Genomic DNA, 16,866 nt, shown 5'->3' on the forward strand with positions numbered 1-16,866 from the left:
CTACAAACCACCTGTAGGCGACATTCCAAATAAAGTGTTATCGACTGCTCTAACTCATAAATATTCATGGGAAGGTAGGCCCCTGACATATTTGGGTAATTAATTCATTATTGAATTAATTGGCAACTTAGAGGATTGTCTCTGTTGTTGATCACTCTTCAGATATCTACTGGGATTCAAACAAGAACCAATAAGTATCTGCTTCCCTAAAGCTGAATATTCATGACTTGTCTTTCAAAAAGACTTGAGGCTTTAACAATCTATGGATGGAAACAAAGAACTCAATATTCAACACAGTGTGTATATGGACTGTCCTCAACCTTCATATCCTTCAGCAAACTTATTTTTCTTCCTCCGTATTCTTACACTCTCCGTCACACACACTCTGTCACACACACACGCGCGCACAAACACACACCATCAATGACAACACTGGAGTGGAGCCAATGTAGTGACGTTGTCTGTGACTCACCAACCACAATCTGAATGATGATGAGGCTCCCTATGAGAAACAACCATACACTAATAGTAATTTTTTTGTGTGTTCCCCATATAAGGTGGCTGATGGTAGGATAGTCAGTCCTGGACTGAAGGTGAAATGAATAGGAGAAATAGGAGAAATAGTTAAAAACCGAAACTGTTAATAAACTGAAAACTATTGCTTGAAGATTATTACAGGAGCCAGTTTGTGTTTGTGATTCAGTTGGTCAAGATGGAAAGTTTTAGAAAAAATAAATAATTAAAAATAACATTTGAAGCACTTTTGCAGACCTCGAAGTGCTTTACATAATACTGGTGAAACTCACCTCATCCACCACCAATGTGTAGCACCCACCTGAATGACTAAATAACTATACTGTTTAATATACAGTGAACCACTGCAATGTGGTCTGACCTCCAGTCTGGTATAGTTGGTCACCTTGTTAGCATGAACATTGATTCATCTTAACAAAAACCTTAGAATCCCTTTGTGACGGAGACACCATTTTGTTTCAACAAAGCCCAATCAACGATCATCTCACTCAAACTCATTATTTAACACTGTTACAATTAATCAAGTGACTGAAGAGCAGGGTGGAATGGAGAACATACATGAATGGAGAACAGTTTCCCCCCCTGTGGTCTAAGGCTGAAACCAAAATGGTTCCCTGTTCCCTATATAGTGCACTAAGTGGTGCCTTCTAAGTGGTGCCTTTGGAAAGTATTCAGACCCCTTGACTTTTTCCACATTTTGATACATTACAGCCTTATTCTAAAATTGATTAAATTGTTTTTTTCCCTCATCAATCTACACACAATACCCCATAATGACAAAGCAAAAACAGATTGGTAGAAATGTTTGCATTTCTTTTTTTTTTTTTACGGAAATATAACATTTACATAAGTATTCAGACCCTTTACTCAGTACTTTGTTGAAGCACCTTTGGCAGCGATTACAGCATTGAGTCTTCTTGGATATGACGCTACATGCTTGGCACACCTGTATTTGGGGAGTTTCTCCCATTCTTCTCTGCAGATCCTCTCAAGCTCTGTCAGATTGGATGGGGAGCGTTGCTGTACAGCTATTTTCAGGTCTCTCCAGAGATGTTCGATCGGGTTCAAGTCCGGGCTCTGGCTGGGCCACTCAAGGACATTCAGAGACTTGTCCTGAAGGCACTCCTGCGTTGTCTTGGCTGTGTGCTTAGGGTCGTTGTCCTGTTGGAAGGTGAACCTTCGCCCCAGTCTGATATCCTGACCGCTCTGGAGCAGGTTTTCATCAAGGATCTCTCTGTACTTTGTGCCGTTCATCTTTGCCTCGATCCTGACTAGTCTCCCAGTCCCTGCCACTGAAAAACATCCCCACAGCATGCTGCTGCCACCACTATGCTTCACCGTAGGAATGGTGCCAGGTTTCTTCCAGACGTGACGCTTGGCATTCAGCCCAAAGAGTTCAATCTTGGTTTCATCAGACCAAATAATCTTGTTTCTCATGGTCTGAGAGTCTTTAGGTGCCTTTTGGCAAACTCCAAGCGGGCTGTCATGTACCTTTTACTGAGGAGTGACTTCTGTCTGGCCACTCTACCATAAAGGCCTGATTGGTGCAGTGCTGCAGAGATGGTTGTCCTTCTGGAAAGTTCTCCCATCTCCACAGAGGAACTCTAGAGCTCTGTCACCTCCCTGACCAAGGCCGTTCTCCCCCGATTGCTCAGTTTGGCTGGGCTGCCAGCTCTAGGAAGAGTCTTGGTGGTTCCAAACTTCTGTCATTTAAGAAAGATGGAGGCCACTGTGTTCTTGGGGATCTTCAATGCTGCAGACATTTTTTGGTACCCTTCCCCAGATCTGTGCCTCGACACAATTCTGTCTCGGAGCTCTACGGACAATTCCTTCGATCTCATGGATTGGTTTTTGCTCTGACATGCAGTGTCAACTGTGGGACCTTATATAGACAGGTGTGTGCCTTTCCAAATCATGTCCAACCTATTGAATTTACCACAGGTGGACTCCAATGAAATTGTAGAAACATCTCAAGGATAATCAATGGAAACAGGATGCACAGGAGCTCAATTTCGAGTCTCATAGCAAAGTGTCTGAATACTTATGTAAATAAGGTATTTCTGTTTTTTATTTTTAATACATTTGTAACAATTTCTAAAAACCTGTTTTCGCTTTGTCACCTGTTTTCGCTTTGTCATTATGGGGTATTGTGTGTAGATTGCTGAGGATGTATTTTTTGTATCCAATTTTTAGAATAAGGCTGTAACGTAACAAAATATGGAAAAAGTCAAGGGGTCTGAATAATTTCCAAGGGCACTGTATAGTGAATAGAGTGCCCTTTCAGACACAACCCTAGTTATCATGGACACATGGAGCTGAATTTATTTCAATTCCCACGTCGTATGAAAACCCCCCAGGACAAACACAGACATGCATTGTTCTAACATCAATGGTTTGACATTTGAGAGTCATTATTTCTCAAATCAATAGAGATTACACATTCTTGAGCTATTTTGAACTTCTAATGCAGTAGGGATAATAAAGAAGGGAGTGGTTTGTGACTCACAAGAGCAGCCGCTCACCGATATGTCAGTTCATACCCTGGTTGCACCTGCAACGCTGCCAAAACATCTGCTATGCGGATGTCTTACAAAGCTGGTTAACTCAATCTGATTGAAGTATTTTTTGCCGGAATAATGTTGTTTCTCTCATTTTTTACATGCTGACGCACTGTGGCCTCATTCAGAATTCACTCTGTTTTGCCAAACAATTACATGTATTACTGTGGGATATGTAAAAATGTCCACACACAATAAGACTGTGCTCTACTCTACTTACTATCTGTTTGTATCTATCTGCAGCAGGCTGACTTGTTGATTGCACATTTTATACACCACATAATGGCTCGCTCTTCAAATCCACTCACACTTTCAGTATGGTATAAAAACCACAATATGATCCGAGCCAAGAGACATTATCATGTTTTATATGTTTTGTGATTCGTTGTTGTGGGAGAGTCTCTATCTCTGAAAGGAGGGAGAGGGAGAGGGAGAACGAGAGGGAGAGGAGAGGAAAAAAGAAAGAGAGAGAAAGAGAGGTAGAATGAGAAAAAAGCGAGAACACATTATTTTGTATAATAAAAGCCTTAACACAGCAACATTAAATGTTATTTCCACCAGGTTTTCTGACATGGTAGGCTACTTGATGACGGTTGGTTGTGATTCTGTAATCTCAGAGTCCCATTCCTTCCCTTGTCCTGTTATCAGATGGAGATAGTGACATGTTGAGTGATACCTGCTGGGGATCAAGCTGATTCTGTTATCTACATGGTGGTGACATGGTGGTCACCCCGGTCACCTGCCATGCCGTGTCGTATCATGCCATCGTATCACCACAGTTCTCTATATAATAAGCATATCTCTGTCTGTTTGTCTCTGCCTCTCCACCCTGCTGCCCTTATCTTCCTTGTCTTCACCCTGCCTCCCCCTCTATCTATGTCTATACTCCCTCTACCTCCCACATCTCTCCTTCTACCTCCCCCCTCTACCTCCCTCTTCCTCCCACCTCTCTCCATGTACCTCCCCCCTCTACCTCCCTCTACCTCACATCTCTCCCCCTCTACCTCCCTCTACTTCCCCCTCTACCTTCCTCTACCTCCCACCTCTCTCCCTCAACCTCCCCCTCTACCTCCCTCAACCTCCTCCTCTACCTCCCTCTAACGCCCACCTCTCTCCCTCTACCGCCCACCTCTCTCCCTCTACCGCCCACCTCTCTCCCTCTACCACCCACATCTCTCCTTCAACCTCCCCCTCTACCTCCCTCATCTCTCCCTCAACCTCCCCCTCTACCTCCCTCTACCTCCCACATCTCTCCATCAACATCCCCATCTACCTCCCTCTACCTCCCACATCTCTCCCTCTATCTCACCCTCTACCTTCCTCTACCTCCCACCTCTCTCCCTCTACCTCCCTCTACCTCCCACATCTCTCCCTCAACCTCCCCCTCTACTTGCCTCTAACTCCCACATCCCTTTCCCTCTCTCTCTCCTCACTCCCTCTCCTCTTCCCTCTGTTAATCAGATAAGCAATCCCAGTTGTGAGGATGATTAATATCCATCTAAAGCGTCTTGGTGACCACAGATACCATGGCAGCACAGATAATGTAATTAATATTAGCAGCAGCATAAATCGATCCACCGTAACTTTGTGTCCAGACACGCCAGGCAGCAGGGACTTTTAAGTCACTGCTGATTCATTAATCCTGATCAATAAATGTAATATTTGTTTTTTATAAATGTAACGTTTTAATAATATATGCATGTGCTCTGACGACAGGCACAATGTGATGTGGCAAAAGGTCAAATGGTAAAAAGAGGAGTAGATTCATGTGTCATTAGAACACATCCTATAGGTTGGATCTCTGTAAGATGTCCACATTTTGACTGGGTCAATCCTAAAGTACTTTTGTGCATTAATAACCTGTGGATTTCAGTTAAGACATAACATCATCATTGTATCTCTGTCTCTACATATACTCAGGACTATTTACATTATGGTTTATGTATTAGAAATGTACACATCCCAATATGTGATTAATGGTGACTGTGTGACCTATTAGATAATCCACAGACTATATATACAATACATGTACATGACAATGACATTCCATCTATTGCGAATGACAGACAAGCTTTACACCTCTCGTGTTATTTCTCTGTAAAATTATCATTTTGCCATTAATAACATGATTAAATAAAAGTCCATTATTGCTGGGATAAAGGCACTTGAGTTGTCAAGCACTCATTGAGCTGCGTGGACACTGTGGATTGTGTGTTGTCAGTGTCAATGCATCTCTCTCTTCACAGCCAACAACTTTCTGCAAAACAAGTCAACCTACTGTTATTTTACTGCTGCTCTTTAATTATTTTTTATTTTTTACTTATCTCTTTTTTACTTAACAGTTATTTTTCTTAAAACTGCATTGTTGGTTAAGGGCTTGTAAGTAAGCATTTCACTGTAAGGTTCACCTGTTGTTTTCGGCGCATGTGACAAATAACATTTGATTTGATTTGATTTGTGATGGAAATCAGCTGGCTCCTCTCCACTTCTGCAGGGTTATCCACCTCCAGGCAGGTGACCAAGAACCCGATGGTCCCTCTGACAGAGCTCCAGAGTGTGCAAAGCTGTCATAAAGGCAAAGGGTGGCTATTTGAAGAATCTCAAATATAAAATGTATTTTGATTTATTTAACACTTTTTTGGTGACTAAATGATTACTTGTATGTTATTTCATAGTTTTGATGTTTTCACTATTATTCTACAATGTAAAAAATAGTAAAAAATAAATAAAAACCCTTAAATGAGTAGATGTGTCCAAACTTTTGACTGGTAGTGTATGTTTCACACACTATAATCCCCCTCTCTTTTTCTCTCCCTTTCTCTCTCCTTCTCACTCTCTATCTGTTTCAACCTCCATGATTTAGACTTTGTTTAAAAGCCCTGTGTGAGTGGCATATAGGCCTACAGGACTATGTGTCCAGAACCATTGTCAAATGGCCTATATCTGGGTAGAAAGGAAGAAAGCACACAGCATCCTCTTCTGAGAGAAGAATATATTGCCTATAAGCGATGGGGGGACCTTGTCTGTGTGATTTTAGAGAAGGGGTTATGGGGGTTGAAAATGTTTTTTAGTTAAGACTAAATTATTATGGTTCAAGGTCACAGCAAATTGAGGTTCTGTAGGCCTATCTAAGATTTTTTATTTTTTATTTTACTTTCTATTGCAACACATGAAATCAGAATAAAGATGAGACTCCTTTTAGAATGGCTTAGCAATTTCCAACTATTCATTTTTGTTTGTTTGTTTAGAAAAGTGATTTTTAGAATCCAAACTTGCCAACTGCAACGTGAAGGTTCTGTAATGTTTTGTTGAAAAACATCTTCAACTGATATATAAGATGCAAATCAACTTTATTTTTATGATACATTTGTTGCTTTAGCATAGGACAGTCATAAAGACTTACGTAGAAACCTTGAACTTCAGTGCGTCATCAGACTCTCCTACTGGACATTCCGATTACGACGGGAACAATAAGCGGAGTGCCAAGGAGGGTCATAGGGGAACGTTTGAAAGTAATATCGACCATATGCAAAATACCACAACGGATGTTAGTCATCACACAGCTCCGAGGAAGTACATGTCAAGTAAATGTACTTGATTTAAAGCGAATTAAGATACCTGTCACACTTCTGTCTCTTGCTATATAACCTAGTGCAGTACTACAGTGTGGTCACAAAGACGCAACAGGACCAAAGGGAAGGCGCTGTAGAGCGGCAGAGCGCGCGGACTGGAGCAGAGAGAGAACTGAGCGGAGGTTGCGACCAAGGAACATCATTTTTGCGCACGCTTAAGGCATTTATATGGAGAGGAGACGATACCAGTTTCCGCAGGTGTAAACATCGAGCTCTCAAAAGTCATAGTGTTTGAAAAACACTTGAACTCAGTTTACTTGAATAGCCTATTTCTACTTTTGAAAATAGACGAAGAAATAATACTTTTAGGGCTGAATAGTTGCGCGCAACAGATAGCTGCATCATGAAATTACTTCTACCGCTTGTGATAGCTTTTCTTGCTATTGGCCAATTTTTCTGTGAAGAAATTGGTCCAAAAGAAGATCTTGATTATTGGACAAACGATCAAATTACGGTAGGCATGATTTAATGATTTGACATAACAAGAAAATTATGTTATTTTTTGTTAGAATCGTCTATTAAACGAATTTTAAAAATGGACATGGATATTTTTTTTTATCTATGATTGCTTAACTATTGGAAAAAAAAAAAATATTTATTTAATGGCACAGCCTTGTGTTTTTTTTACTAAAATAGTTGGAAGTCATTTTAACAAATGTTTATGACACATATTTGTATGCTGATGTCTGTTATAGGTTAATTTACCTGTTTGGAGAGTTTGGTAATGCGTAATTACGCATGTATAGAGACAAAGCATCAACCATTTCCCCCGCAACACAAATGTCGGGTGAAAGATTTGTTATGATTCAATGGGCATAAATTATGAGCTCTTAGCTCAGTGTACAGCGATCATTACTTTAGTCCCAGACTGAAGCTTCATTCACATGTAGCGCACGTTCTCACTTTGACATTGCGGGTTGGGCGCCTGCCAAGTCTCTGGGCGACTCTTGGGGCTTATTTCTCATAAACATTCTGCAGGTAGGCCTATATGATCATTGCCTCGCCCCTGAGGCAACACAGAGCGTTTTAACAAGGCGGGTGGGCTGTAGTCTTCAATAAGGAAGGAACCAACGGAACTAGGATGTCTTGGATAAGTGATGGGCACTTTAATGAGCGCGGGGCCATTAGCAGCTGTTGGGCCTCTGCTTTTAGACTAATGTTGACTCTAGATATATGGGCTACCCCGTCAGATAAAAATAGGATCGGATATGAAAGTTCACACGGGGTGTCTTTACTGTAATATATTGATTGCCCTGCGAGATTAGATCTAGTGCTATAAAAATATACGATATTTTACGCAGAGCTATAGACTTGTAGGCTATAAGGGAGTCAGTCTCCCCCGACCTCCTCTTATACCCTATGTCTAATGTTCCGTTCATTTGATTTCCTCCCTCGTGCAGGACGAGTGGCTGTCGTCTGACCCGTTCAGAGAGATACTGCGGAGAATGACGCGGAAACCGCGGCCTCATCAGTTCTTTGGCCTGATGGGGAAACGCTCCTCCGGTAAGACCGTGCTTCCTCGCGCCTCGTCCTGTTCCCAGCCTTCACTCTCTATAAGACATTTTCCGTTTATTGAAATTAAATGGAATTAAATTGAATGATATGCATTACATGTACATTTACATTTTTAGTCATTTAGCAGACGCTCTTATCCAGAGCGACTTACAGTAATGCAATTAATAATTACAAACTGTATGTCAATATTTTTACGCACGTTTTTTTCCTATTCATAAAATAAATTACATTATTATAGGCCTACATTGATTGATGTTTTTCCCCCTTTCTTCCAACAGCAAATGCACAGATAACCCGAAAAAGTAAGTGACAAACTCGTAATTAATTAATCTTTTTAATTCATTTTGGAGAAGATTTCCCAATAATTGTCCATGCATTCCGAATTATGAAGCCATGGTTTATTCAGTTATAATTAGTTTTTCTGACATGTTACAAAGGGACAAGGACTGGTGAGGCACAAATGTGTAGGCTAGCCAAGTGCGTGTAGCCTATCAGACACGGTTAGGGAACATCTATTGTGAGCTCAACCCAGGTGATGAGAGCGTTATTTGTACATCAGGTCAGGTGTTACAAGTTATGATGTTTGATGACATTGACGCCGTGAGTACTGTTCACCTGTACTTCACCATGTGGGTTGTAGAGGTTCGTGCTAACCATGCGTGGGAGGGAGAACACACACCAAATGTTGCCCAGCAGCAAAATAAGAAAATGCATGGGTTGAATAATTATATTTATTTTGCATAATGGTAAGTAAAAGTCAAACGAAAGAGAGGGAGAGAGAGAGAAAAAATTGTCAGATGTTTTAATTAAATCACAACCCACACAGCTAACAGGTCGTTTGAGGGATTTAAGGAGACAGTAGGTGGTCGTCTTAATTATGCCTTGAAAATCCCTAAATTCCCTCGCTAGGATACGTTGTCTTAATTCTGCCTTGAAGACCTCTATTACCTCGCTAGAATACATAGTCTTAATTCTGCCTTGAAGACCCCTCTATTTCCTCGATAGGATAGTAATCTTAATTCTGCCTTCAAGACCCCTTGCTATGCTTTTGGGGACCCTAATCAAGATTTGGTTGGCCCCCCTCTAGACGGGGAAAATACGTATTAAAAAAAATATATATATATATTTCCTGCAAATCTACACATTTTCCAATGGGGTGTATAGAAAATGTAGCTGTTTTAAAATACGTTTTCTGCAGTTCTACCCATTTTGCCATGGGGCAGAGAGAAATTGTTGTAATTTTATAACATATTTCATGCAACTCTACTCGTTTTGCCATGTGGCAGAGATAATTGTTTTCAGATTTAAAGCTAATTTCCTGTAATTATTCACATTTTGCCACTACATTTGCCATGTTAATGACATCTTAGTGAGAGTGACTAACATAATCCAAATGTCCCCCCTGGGGTCAGTCGGTATTCGGCCATGATTACTACAACTTTAGATAGCTGACTAACTTACCAAATAAAAAATGGTTAGCTGACATGGCTAATTGAGCGACTCAGTGATGACATAACAAGAGAAAAATTGCTGATGCACAACCAAATTTCGAATTTGCACCTTGTGTATTCTACTATTCTAACTCTCAACAGTAAATTGAGACCCCGACTGAGTAAAAAAATGTGATGACGTTGAATCAACATGGATTTGCAAAAAGTAGTCCACGAAAGGAAATTTGTCAACCAACTTTGAACCTAAATCTAATGACATGGTGATATATATATATTTTTTTTCATGCAGAATTCACTGTAGTTGACAACTCAACCAAATGTAAATCAATACTAGACGTTGAAATGACGTCTGTGCACAGTGGGAGAGAGAGGGATATCCCACATCCCCTCTGTTCAGTCATTTAGGCATTTCCTAAATGACTCCCCTTCTCCGTGAAAGGAGGCAGCAAGTGCAGCATAAATACAGTGCATTTGGAAAATATTCAGACCCCTTCCCTTTTTCCACATGTTGTCACTTTACAGCCTTATTCTAAAATGGATTAAAAATAATAATAAGCCTTTTCAATCTACACACAATACTTAATGACAAAGCAAAAACAGTTTTTTTGAATTTTTGCAAATGTATTAAAAATTTAAAACAGAAATACCTTGTTTACCTAAGTATTCATACCCTTTGCTATGAGACTCGAAATTGAGCTCAGGTGCATCCTGTTTCCATTGATCATCCTTGAGATGTTTCTACAACTTGATTGAACTCCACCTGTGGTAAATTCAATTGATTGGACATGATTTGGAAAGGCACACACCTGTCTATGTAAGGTCCTACAGTTAACAGTGCATGTCAGAACAAAAACCAAGCATTGAGGTCGAAGGAATTGTCCATAGAGCTCCGAAACAGGATTGTGTCGAGGCACAGAAATGGGGAAGGGTACCAAAAAATTTCTGCAACATTGAAGATCCCCAAGAACACAGTGGCCTCCATCATTCTTAAATGGAAGAAGTTTGGAACCACCAAGACTCTTCCAAGAGCTGGCCGCCCGGCCAAATTGAGTAATCAGGGGAGAAGGGCCTTGGTCAGGGAGGTGACCAAAAACCCGATGGTCACTCTGACAGAGCTCCAGAGTTCCTCTGTGGCGATGGGAGCACCTTCCAGAACGACAACCATCTCTGCAGCACTCCACCAATCAGACCTTTATGGTAGAGTGGCCAGACGGAAGCCACTCCTCAGTAAAAGGCACATGACAGCCCGCTTGGAGTTTGCTGAAACGTACCTAAAGACTCTCAGACCATAAGAAACAAGATTCTCTGGTCTGATGAAACCAAGATTGAACTCTTTGGCCTGAATGCCAAGCATCACGTAATATAAATAATAATATGCCATTTAGCAGACGCTTTTATCCAAAGCGACTTACAGTCATGTGTGCATACATCACGTCTGGAGGAAACCTGGCACCATCCCTACGGTGAAGCATGGTGGTGGCAGCAGCATGTTGTGGGGATGTTTTTCAGCTGCAGGGACTGGGAGACTAGTCAGGATCGAGGGAAAGATGAACGGAGCAAAGTACAGAGAGACCCTTGATGAAAACCTGCTCCAGAGCGCTCAGGACCTCAGACTGGGGCGAAGGTTCACCTTCCAACAGGACAACGACTCTAAGCACACAGCCAAGACAACACAGGAGTGCCTTCAGGACAAGTCTCTGAATGTCCTTGAGTGGCCCAGCCAGAGCCCGGACTTGAACCCGATCGTACATCTCTGGAGAGACCTGAAAATAGCTGTGCAGCGGCGCTTCCCATCCAACCTGACAGAGCTTGAGAGGATCTGCAGAGAAGAATGGGAGAAATTCCACAAATACAGGTGTGCCAAGCTTGTAGCGTCATACCCAAAAAGACTCGAGGCTGTAATCACTGCCAAAGGTGCTTCAACAAAGTACTGTGTAAAGGGTCTGAAATACTTATGTAAATGTGATATTTCCGTTTATTATTTTTTATAAATTTGCAAAAATGTCTCAAAACCTGTTTTTGCTTTGTCATTATGGGGTATTGTGTGTAGATTGATGAGGGGAAAAATCTATTTAATCCATGTTAGAATAAGGCTGTAATGTAACAACATTTGGAAAAAGTCAAGGGGTCTGAATACTTTCCGAATGCACTGTATATCTGGTATAGACCAATGCGTTGCTGGAGCCTTGATGCAGGCATGACTGTACATCACTCATCATTAGAGGCAAGGACAGAGAAAGGGAGAGGGGGAGGGTGATAGAAGGAGCGAGAGAGAGAAAGAGATAACGAAGGAGAGAGAGGGATGGAGGAAGAGAGAGAGCGAAGGAGAGAGATGAGAGAGAGCAAAGGTGAGCGAGAGAGCGGGGCAGAGAAAGGGGGAGAGAGAGCGGGAGAGAGAGAGTGCTTCGATCAATGCCCCAAGGACATTTAGGCGTTAAATTAGATTGGTTACGCTGATGATGGAAAGATGGACCCGAGCATCTCACCCTTACATTTACACAAACTGTATAATATAATATATACATTATACAGTATACATATAATATATAATATATACATTATAATAAATTACAGTATATAACACACAATGGAGGGGCCAAGCACTTATGATGTCCGGAGGGAAAACTGAGAAGAAATATTGCAAGTGACTCGTGACTAGACCACCAATGGAAGTTGCACAGGATGCCATCACCCCGTTACGATCATCATCATTCCCATATCTCTAATGTGTTGACAGATAGGGTATGTTGACAGATAGGGTATCCCAGGGGTCTCACGCAGAGTTTTATAACCCCACCACTCCCCCTTCTCCCCCACATCCTCCCCCGTCTCCTCCATTCCCTCCACCCTTATATTATATTCCATTAGGGTGATCCACAGAGGTTGACAGAGACGCCCGTCAGTCTGTGACGCGTGTGTCCCCTCAGGACATGCATCCTATCCCCGCCCTCCTAGGAAAAACAATCTCCAACCACTACCCTTCCTTCCAAAACGTGTGGGTGGGCGCCGCTATATCCCTCAGTCACTAGGGCAAGGGGACGGAGTCAATCCATCAATTTGCACAAGACTAGAGATCTGCCAGAGTAGAAGGAGTGTAGATATTGTTCTACACACTCTCCTCTCACCATTGAGGTTATACACTAGGCATTGCATCACTGACTAAAATGATTGGTCACACTTTATTTGGATGGTCCAGATAGATGATCTACAGATGGTCATACTGTCAACGCCATACTGTTATCTGTTGATAAGCAACTGCTTGGTAAGGTTACAGTTAGGGTTAGAATAAGGGTAAGGGTTAAGGTTAGGGCTAAGGTTAAGTTTAAGGTTAGGGTGTAAATAATATTGGCAGTAACTGGAAGAACTCACACCTTTTTGTTCTACACACTAGTCACTCTATCACTCACTGTCTATAATTGTAGTGTCAATGGTATTGGCTCTCTTCTCTTTCAGGGCATAAAATTAACTCCTTTGTTGGACTGATGGGCAAGAGGAGCCAAGACGAACCAGGTAAGGGCCTCATATGAGCTTTTTAACCCACTGAGTCGAACCGAGCTGAACCAAGCTGTTCTTAGCTGGCCTGGTTACGAACCCACAATAATTGCTGGAACCCTGCTAAAAATGACAATCTGAAAAGAAACTGTGCTGTGTGATTTACAAGCTTTCTCCAACTATAGATTCATATGAGTGGAACACACAGCAGAACTACGACAAGCGCCGCTAACCGGTTGGTCTGTACTCAGTCCTCTGCTATTGGTCCGCTTCTCATCCAGTCATTCCTACAGAAGAGTGGAAGGGGTGTCTGATGCCGAGTTTTGTTTCCTCCAAAATATGTATAGTCAAACTTATTGTAATAAAATGTCTGTTTTCACATCATGGTGATGTAGCTGTACTGTACCTGACTGTACCAAATTTGATTTGTCCAGGAAGAAGGGGTTGAAAAGGAGGGCAGGAGTGTGATCTGAATAGGGTTTCAATATTCCGGTTGTTTTTCCCAAAATTCCCAGGTTTTCCAAAAATTCCGGTTGGAAGATTGGAATTAGAAAGGAAATTATTAGAAGGACATTTCCAGAATCCTCCAACCAGGATTTCTGGGAAAACCTGGGAAATTTGGGAAAGTTAGTGGACTGTTTGTCACCCTTGGTGTGAACTGATACTCCTACCGTACCTTACAGAAACATTATGTTATTTAATGTATGTCAAAGTATTAGTACCATCAGCATATCATATGTTCCAGAGAATACTGTTGTCGTGGACCATCAAAGCAAAGCTCTACCCCAGGGTATGTAGAAAATTGCACTGCCAATCACACTGTCTAGTGCCTCATAACTGTTTTAATCACAACCGATTGTGCTGTAAATAAACTACACACGCTGGTACACAACAGACATGCTGCTCTGTCAGGGCACGTTCTCATTTAAATTGACTGTAAATTAAACTGTCAAACTGTCATGTTTATAACACCAAGACCTATGGTATGACAGAATACTTGTATGTAATTGCGGCTTGATATATTAAAACTATTTTCTTTATTGGTGGAACTTTCTCTTCTTATTTTCACTGGTAGGAATATGCTGCGTAGAGCAGGGTTCCCCAACTGGTGGCCCGCGTACGGAATTTGGACCGCTGGTGGTTTTATTTGGCCCACCAATTTTTCTGAGCAAAAAAATACTGTTTTTTTTTTGTGTGTGATTTTCATTGTTGGACATAAAAGACACCAGGAAATAATCTCCAAGTGATTATAATTTAAGAAATCTGTTCCCAAGTATTCCCACGTGGGTGGTCCTCTGTAGCTCAGCTGGTAGAGCACGGCGCTTGTAACGCCAAGGTAGTGGGTTCGATCCCCGGGACCACCCATACACAAAAATTTATGCACGCATGACTGTAAGTCGCTTTGGATAAAAGCATCTGCTAAATGGCATATTATTATTATTAATAGAGAGACACGACATGATCGTATACAAATGTAAGCAAGGTTTGAAATGATTATGTTTTAGTCAATTTGCAGTCTACAAATAATTTGTAATTATGTTCAGGCCCCCCGACCATCCACTCAAGAAAAAAAATTGGCTCCTGATCCCTGGTGTAGAGCATGTGTAGAGGGTGTTGATATTGTGGAGTGGTGCACCCCTTGTGGAGTGATGCACCCTCTGTCGGACAAAGAAAGTAGCACACAGTTGTAAAATTGGCCAACCCCTCCCTCTCACACCCCACAAGTCGATATGATCCAATACCTATACCACTTAGAATGCATGCCCAATATATAGCTTTGTACTTAAGTGATATGCTAGTGTGGATATTGTAATGCAGACTCATGATGAAGATAATGACCACCCAAAAAACTAAACAATAACATGTGAGATAGATATTGTCAAGGGTGTGGAGCACATTTTATTTCAGCAGCAGTTTAAATACAGTAGACAGACACAGTGTACATCACTTTAGACATGTAATGCTATAGTTTCATACATTTCCATGAGTCTAGACTCTAGATGGATTGTAGTTGAGAAAACAAAGTGCAATCAATGCACCATGGTTAGCATCCAACCTGCAGTGGGTCTGTTTTGGTTTCAGTAGTTTCCTTATGTAACCCATTATACCAGCCTCTCTCAAGTATGTTTCATCTTCAATCGATTCATGTTGTTCCCAGCGTGATGTTCAATCTGTTACACATTCTATTATCTCAACGACACACTCACACAAGAACACACCCTGCACACACACTTTATGTAAACGCTAGTGAGAATGATGGTTTATAGACCATTATTACACCATGTTATGGTCTTGCTCTCTTTACATTGGTAGGTAAACACAACACACTCCAGTAAAGGACAGTATGTAACAGGCAACAAACACCTCGTCCCTTTGTTATCGCTATTCCAGACACATTATCTGTCTGATCAGTTTGTGTGGCCACTTACAGTTGAAGTCGGAAGTTTACATACACCTTAGCCAAATACATTTAAACTCAGTTTTTCACAATTCCTGACATTTAATCCTAGTAAAAATTCCCTGTCTTAGGTCAGTTAGGATCACCACTTTATTTTAAGAATGTGAAATGTCATAATAATAGTAGAGAGAATGATTTATTTAAGCTTTTATTTATTTCATTACATTCCCAGTGGGTCAGAAGTTTACATACACTCAATTAGTATTTGGTAGCATTGCCTTTAAATTGTTTAACTTGGGTCAAACGTTTCGGGTAGCCTTCCACAAGCTTCCCACAATAAGTTGGGTGAATTTTGGCCCATTCCTCCTGACAGAGCTGGTGTAACTGAGTCAGGTTTGTAGGCCTCCTTGCTCGCACACGCTTTTTCAGTTCTGCCCACAAATTTTCTATAGGATTGAGGTCAGGGCTTTGTGATGGCCGCTCCAATACCTTGACTTTGTTGTCCTTAAGCCATTTTGCCACAACTTTGGAAGTATGCTTGGGGTCGTTGTCCATTTGGAAGACCCATTTGCAACCAAGCTTTAACTTCCTGACTGATGTCTTGAGATATTTTCAATATATCCACATCATTTTCCTTCCTCATGATGCCATCTATTTTGTGAAGTGCACCAGGCCCTCCTGCAGCAAAGCACCCCCACAGCATGATGCTGCCACCCCTGTGTTTCACGGTTGGGATGGTGTTCTTCGGCTTGCAAGGTACCCCCTTTTTCCTCCAAACATAACGATGGTCATTATGGCCAAACAGGTCTATTTTTGTTTCATCAGACCAGAGGACATTTCTCCAAAAAGTACGATCTTTGTCCCCATGTGCAGTTGCAAACTGTAGTCTGTCTTTTTATGGCGGTTTTGGAGCAGTGGCTTCTTCCTTGCTGAGTGGCCTGTCAGGTTATGTCGATATAGGACTCGTTTTACTGTGGATATAGATACTTTGTACCTGTTTCCTCCAGCATCTTCACAAGGTCCTTTGCTGTTGTTCTGGGATTGATTTTCACTTTGTACAGATGAACGTGGTACCTTCAGGCGTTTGGAAATTACTCCCAAGGATGAACCAGACTTGTGGAGGTCTACAACTTTTTTTCTGAGGTCTTGGCTGATTTCTTTTGATTTTCCATTGATGTCAAGCAAAGAGGCACTGAGTTTGAAGGTAGGCCTTGAAATACATCCACAGGTACACCTCCAATTGACTCAAATGATGTCAATTAGCCTATCAGAAGCTTCTAAAGCCA

At 41.5% G+C, this 16,866-nt stretch overlaps 1 protein-coding gene across 1 annotated transcript; it reads left to right on the plus strand.

Annotated features, from left to right (window-relative positions):
* Positions 1-6,788: 6,788 nt before the first annotated feature.
* Positions 6,789-14,189, plus strand: LOC311110530 (protachykinin-like). The gene is made up of 5 exons (XM_084153040.1): positions 6,789-7,178; positions 8,125-8,227; positions 8,518-8,541; positions 13,144-13,200; positions 13,368-14,189. The coding sequence occupies exons 1-5, from the start codon at positions 7,068-7,070 to the stop codon at positions 13,412-13,414; spliced, it is 342 nt and encodes a 113-aa protein (XP_084009166.1). The 5' UTR covers positions 6,789-7,067; the 3' UTR covers positions 13,415-14,189.
* The last annotated feature ends 2,677 nt before the right edge of the window (positions 14,190-16,866 follow it).

The sequence above is a fragment of the Coregonus lavaretus genome (genome assembly GCF_964263955.1).
Source record: "Coregonus lavaretus genome assembly, chromosome: 3".
Classification (NCBI taxonomy): domain Eukaryota; kingdom Metazoa; phylum Chordata; class Actinopteri; order Salmoniformes; family Salmonidae; genus Coregonus; species Coregonus lavaretus.